Genomic DNA, 6,197 nt, shown 5'->3' with positions numbered 1-6,197 from the left:
TGTGTGTGTGTGCGTGTGTTAGTGATAGGGTCTTGCTCTGTCACCCAGTCTGGAGTGTAGTGGTGCGATCTGTGCTCACCACAACCTTCTCCTCCTGGGTTCAAGCAATTCTGCTGCCTCAGCCTCCCAAGTAGCTGGGATTACAGGCACCCGCCACCACGCCTGGCTAATTTTTTGTATTTTTAATGTAGACTGGGTTTCATATTGCCCAGACTGGTCTCAAACTCCTGACCTCAAGTGATCCACCTGCTTTGACCTCCCAAAGTGCTGGGATTACAGGTGTGAGCCACCGTGCCTGGCCTAATTTTTGTATTTTTAGTAGAGACAGGGTTTCACCATGTTGGCCAGGCTGGTCTTGAACCCCTGACCTTAAGTGATTTGCCTGCCTCAGCCTTCCAAAGTGCTGGTATTACAGGTGGGAGCCACTACGCCCAGCCTGTTGTTTTTTTTCTTAATAGCTTTATGGAGATAGAATTCACATACTACATAATTCACCCATTTAAAGTATACAGCTCAGTGTTTTCTAGCATATTCACAGTTGTGCAGCCATTTCCACAGTCAATTTTAGAACATTGTCATCACCCCAAAAAGAAATGCCATGCTACTTACCTGTCACTGCTAATCCTCCCATACCTCCCGTCTTCAGTTCTAGGCAGCCACTAGTCTTTCTGTGTATATGGATTTGCCTATTGTGGCTACTTCATATAGCCACATACAATATGTGTCTTTCGTGTGTGGCATCTTTCAGTTAGCATAACGTTTTCAAAGTTCATCCACGTTGTAGCATGTATTAGAACTCCATTCCTGGCCAGGAGTGGTGGCTCACACATGTAATCCTAACATGTTGGGGCGCCAAGGCTGGTGGATCACCTGAAGTCAGGAGATCAAGACCAGCCTGGCCAACATGGTAAAACCCCATCTCTACTAAAAAATACAAAAAAACAAATTAGCCAGGTGTGGTGTCAGGCGCCTGTAATCCCAGCTGCTCGGGAGGCTGAGGCAGGAGAATCGCTTGAACCTAGGAAGCGGAGGTGGTAGTGAGCCAAGATTGTGCCATTGCACTCCAGCCTGGGTGATAGAGTGAGACTCTGTCTCAAAAAAAAAAAAAAAAGAACTCCATTCCTTTTTATGACTGAATAATATTCCGTTGCACAAATAGACCACGTTTTAGTTCGCCATTCATCAGCTGATGGACATGTGGGTTGTTTCTACCTGTTGGCTGTTGTGAATAGTGCTGCTGTGAATACTTGTGTCCATGTTTTGTGTGGACCTCCAGAGGGGCTCCTGAATTGTCCCAGGTGGTGTTTACTCACCTCCCTCCCCCATGTGAGAAGGCGTGGTAGCTGGCTTCTCTCTTTGGAGAACTGTCAACATGGGAGGCCTCAGTATATTCTTGTTGAATGAGCTCAACACTGTAGAGTATCACTTATGCAAACCACAGACATTGAGTCCCGAGGTGAACAAGAGAGACACAGGCTGTGCCCTTCATGGGACTCATGTCCACTGGAGCTGAGAATGTTGATCCATCCATCTCCCTTAGGAATGTGAGATCACACCGGGAGATTAGGCTCCGGGGCAGGACTTTGAACTGTCTGAATGTCTAGAGGTCCTAGAACTAGCGTGGCAGGGGTGGTGGTCAGAAAGGGCCTCCCCTAGGGGGCAGCACTTGATCTAATTCAGTGAGAGAGCAGGGAGAGCAGTCTGGACTCGGGCCAGCATGTGCGAGGCCTGGTGGTTGAGAACTGGGGCCGCCTGGTACAAGGGATGCTGGGAAATTAGCAGGGGCCAGACCATGTCCAGCTTCATGCCTGCTCCTCATTGGTGTCTGTCCTTATGGAGCTCACAGTTATTAGAAATGGAGAGGACTTGTCAGGGCACGGTGGTTCACTCCTGTAATCCCAGCACTTTGGGAGGACGTGGCGGGCAGATCACTTGAGGTCAGGAGTTCGAGACCAGCCTGGCCAACATGGCGAAACCCCATCTCTATTAAAAATACAAGAAAAATTAGCCAGGTGTGGTGGTGTGCACTGGTAGTCCCAGCTACTCAGGAGGCTGAGGCAGGAGAATCGCTTAAACCCAGGAGGCAGAGGTTGCAGTGAGCTGAGATCGGGCCACTGCACTCCAACCTGGGTGACAGAGCAGACTCCATCTCAAAAAATAAAATAAAATAAAGAAACAGGGAGGACTTGGACAGGCATAGTGGCTCATGCCCGTAATCCCAGCCCACTGGGAAGCCAAGGCTGGCATATCACTTTAGGCCAGGAGTTTAAGACCAGCCTGGCCAACATGGCAAAAACCCATCTCTACTAAAAATACAAAAATTAGCCAGGTGTGTTGACACGCACCTGTAATCCCAGCTACTCAGGAGGCTGAGGCAGAGAACTGCTTGAACGCAGGAGATGGAGGTTGCAGTGAGCCGAGGTTGGGCCATTGCACTCCAGCCTGGTTACAGAGTGAGACTTTGTCTCAAAAAAGAAAGAAAGAAAGAAAGAAAGAAACAGGGAGGACTTAATTCTTTCACCAAATAACCAAATATGTGCTGGACCCTGAGGACCGAGCTGTGGATGAGACAGACAGTCCTTGTCTTCCTGGGGCTCCACCAAGCAGCCATTAGGCTGCAACAGGCAAGAGGGGTGGGGGTGACTGGCACGTGACCCATCGCCTACCTGTGAGGGGAAGGAGTGGAAAGGACCATCTCATGGGAGGGACAGAGGAGCGGTTGGTGAAAGCTGGGACCACACTTGTCCTCTGACATATCTTCTTGCACCCCCAGACAGCCACAACCAAAGTCCCGGAGATCCGTGATGTGACAAGGATTGAGCGAATCGGTGAGTGAGTTGGGTCAGGAATAGGAGCTAAGCCCTGCCTGCCATATGCCCTGATTGAGCAAACCTACTGAGGACCCCTAAGATGGAGAGGGAGGTGGCCTGCACACCAACTGCCCCCGACTACTGTTCCCCCACTCCCTCTGTCTACTGGGGGAGGAGGAGCCTCAGTTCCAGAGGTGGGTCAGATGATGCAGTGGGGACCAGGCTGCTAGCTTGGCTATCCTGGTGGGGTTCCCGGGTGTATTTGCCTGGAGGTCATAGATATTTACTGGGTGCTTTACTGGGTTTGGCCTCGTATACCCAGTACACACTGTGGGGTGAGTTCCCTGAGGGCAGGAACCGGGTCTGTCTCGTTCCTAGCTGTGTCCCTAGCACAGGACCTGACAGAGCAGATGATCAAGAGATAACCATTGAATGCATGAGTTTGCGTCCTGTGGAACCTTTGCAGTAACCCCATGAGGTGCATATTACAACTGTTAGCTGAATTTTCAGAACTGCGGAATCACTGGCCCCGGCTCACAGAGCAGGAAGTTGAGGCGCAGTGAGGCCAGCAGGGTGCGCTCTCACAAAGAGCTTTACCGGCAGGGGAGAAACCGCATTCATTCATGCAGCACACTCACTCATCCAGGGCCTCCGAGAAAGGCAGTAAGGGCTCCTGGCTGTGAACATGGGTTTTAGAAGCCCAGTGCTGGATTCCTGAAGCTTAGCTCTGCCACTTTTCCACCATGTGGCCAGGAACTAGTTCCTCTCTGTGCCTCAGTTTCCTAATCTGCAAGATAGTTCACCTCATCAGTTAATGTAAGATTCAATAAAGTAGTTGATAGAAAACACTTCGGGGCTGTGTGCCAACACTGTTTCATCTATTAAAAGTACCAGGGTGCTGAGCACAGCGGCTCACGCCTGTAATTCCAGCACTTTGGGAGGCCGAGACCAGTGGATCACCTGAGGTCAGGAGTTTGAGACCAGCCTAGCCAACATGGTGAAACCTCATGTCTATTAAAAATATGAACATTTGCTGGGCGTGGTGGCGTGCACCTGTAATCCCAGCTGCTCAGAGGCTGAGGCAGGAGAATCCCTTGAACTGGGAGGCGGAGGTTGCAGTGAGCCAAGATCATGCCATTGCATTCCAGCCTGGGTGACAAGAGTGAAACTCTGTCTCTAAATAAATAAATAAATAAATAAATAAATAAATAAAAGTGCTGAGGCTGGGTGCGGTGTCTCATACCTGTAATCCCAGCACTTTGGGAGGCCAAGGCAGGTGAATCACCTGAAGTCAGGAGTTTGAGACCAGCCTGGCCAACATGGTGAAACCCTGTCTCTACTAAAAATACAAAACTTAGCCAGGCATGGTAGTGCATGCCTGTAATCCCAGCTACTAGGGAGGATGGCTTGAACCTGGGAGGCAGAGGTTGCGGTGAGCCAATACCGTGCCACTGCACTCCAGCTTAGGTGACAAAGTGAGACTCCATCTCAAAAACAAACAAAAAGTGCCAAGTATGGCCGGGCACGATGGGTCATACCTGTAATCCCAACACTTTGAGAGGCAGAGGCAGGAGGACTGCTTGAATCAGGAGTTTAAGACCAGCCTGAGTCACATAGTCACATGACCCTGTCTCTAAAAATAAAAATAAAATAAAATAATTAGCTGACGGTGGTGGTACATGCCTGAGTCCCAGCTACTTGTGAGAACTGCTTGAACCAAGGAGGTTCAGGCTGTGGTGAGATGTGACTGCACCACCGCACTGCAGCCTGGGTGACAAAGTGAGACCCTCTCTCAGAAAAAAACAATAAAAAATTTTAAAAATTAAAAAAAAAGAAAAGAACAGCCAAGCACTGCCTGGGAGCTGAGGACCCAGTAGAGACTAGCTGCACCCAGGAGCCACCCTTGGAGTGCTCATAGTCAAGCACTGGTGTCAGCAAATCTTTCTTAAAGTGTCAGATGGTAAATCTTTCCTCGTTGAAACTACTCAACTCTCCTCTTGCAGTGCAAAGGCAGCCCCAGACAGTATATAAATGAAATGGCATGGCAGTGTTCCAATACAAAGATTTTTTGGTTGGGTTTTTTTTGTTTTGTTTTGTTTTTGAGATGGAGTCTCACTGTGTTGCCCGGGCTAGAGTGCAGTGGGGCGATCTCAGCTCACTACAACCTCCACCTCCCAGGTTTAAGCGACTCTAGTGCCTCAGCCTCCCAAGTATCTGAGACTACAGGTGCATGCCACCATGCCAGGCTAATTTTTGCATTTTCTAGTAGAGATGGGGTTTCACCATGTTGACCAGGCTAGTCTCAAACTCCTGACCTCAGGTGATCTGCTTGCCTCTGCCTCCCAAAGTGCTGGAATGATAGGCATGAGCCACCACGCCCAGCTCCAGTAAAATTTTATTTGCAAAAACAGGTGGCTGACCTGCAGGCTGAGGTTTGCTTAACCCTCATCTAATGTAAAGCATTGGAATCCCATCTTCCCCTCTCGCTGGCTGTGTGGCTGGGGCTTGGGACCTAACCTCTCTGAGCTCCCTCCCCATTCATATCAGTAGGTCCTGGGACTTTTGCCATTTTGATACCCAGAAGTGCTTTCAGGGTGATAGCAGCCAGGACTCTTGTTTCATTTTATTTTGTTTTATTGAGACAGGTCTTGCTCTGTCGCCCAGGCTGGAGCGCAGTGCCACAATCTTGGCTCACTGCAACCTCCGCCTCCCAGGTTCAAGCAATTCCCCTGCCTCACCCTTCTGGGAAGCTGGGATTATAGTCATCTGCCACCACGCCTGGCTAATTTTTGTATTTTTAAGAGAGACGGAGTTTCACCATGTTGGCCAGGCTGGTCTTGAACTCCTGACCTCCAGTGATCTGCCTGCCTTGGCCTCCCAAAGTGCTGGGATTACAGGCGTGAGCCACCGCCCCAAGCCCCGGCCAGGGCTCTTTTTTTGCAGGGTTATATGGAATAAACAGAGAACATGTGGGTGCTGTGTAAGCCATAAACACGAACTAATTGTGATCATTAGCCCTTATGGTTAGTTCTTGGTATGATTATGTGCTTAATCAGGTCTCAGTGACTTTCGTTTAACTAGGATGCATCCTCAGAGCAGCTCCAGTTCATTGAGCATTTACCACCTTCAGCCATCTTGCTAGGGAGGTGTCAATTTGGGATATCCTTCCCCTGTGCCCCTTCATTCCCCCAACCCCTTACTCCCTACTCCCACCCACCCCTTTGACAAAGAAGGAAACCAGGGCTCAGAGGGGTCAGGCCACACGTGCAGCAAGCTGGCTAGTAACTGAGCCTTTGTTCTTTCCCTTCATATAGGTGCCCACTCCCACATCCGGGGACTGGGGCTGGACGATGCTTTGGAGCCTCGGCAGGTAGAACAGAGGAGGCT

General features: G+C 49.9%; 1 protein-coding gene across 2 annotated transcripts in view; it reads left to right on the top strand.

Moving 5' to 3' along the window:
- RUVBL2 (RuvB-like AAA ATPase 2) overlaps positions 1 to 6,197 on the top strand; it is a 22,613-nt gene that overhangs the window by 3,882 nt on the left and 12,534 nt on the right. For both annotated transcript variants that reach the window (XM_011979325.1, XM_011979326.1), the window contains exons 2-3: positions 2,774 to 2,828; positions 6,125 to 6,180. In XM_011979325.1, the coding sequence (XP_011834715.1) occupies positions 2,774 to 2,828; positions 6,125 to 6,180 (111 nt within the window). The remainder of the gene's footprint in view (positions 1 to 2,773; positions 2,829 to 6,124; positions 6,181 to 6,197) is intronic.

Source organism: Mandrillus leucophaeus, unplaced genomic scaffold (genome assembly GCF_000951045.1).
Source record: "Mandrillus leucophaeus isolate KB7577 unplaced genomic scaffold, Mleu.le_1.0 Scaffold200, whole genome shotgun sequence".
Lineage (NCBI taxonomy): Eukaryota > Metazoa > Chordata > Mammalia > Primates > Cercopithecidae > Mandrillus > Mandrillus leucophaeus.
This window is presented reverse-complemented; position numbering and strand designations above follow the sequence as displayed.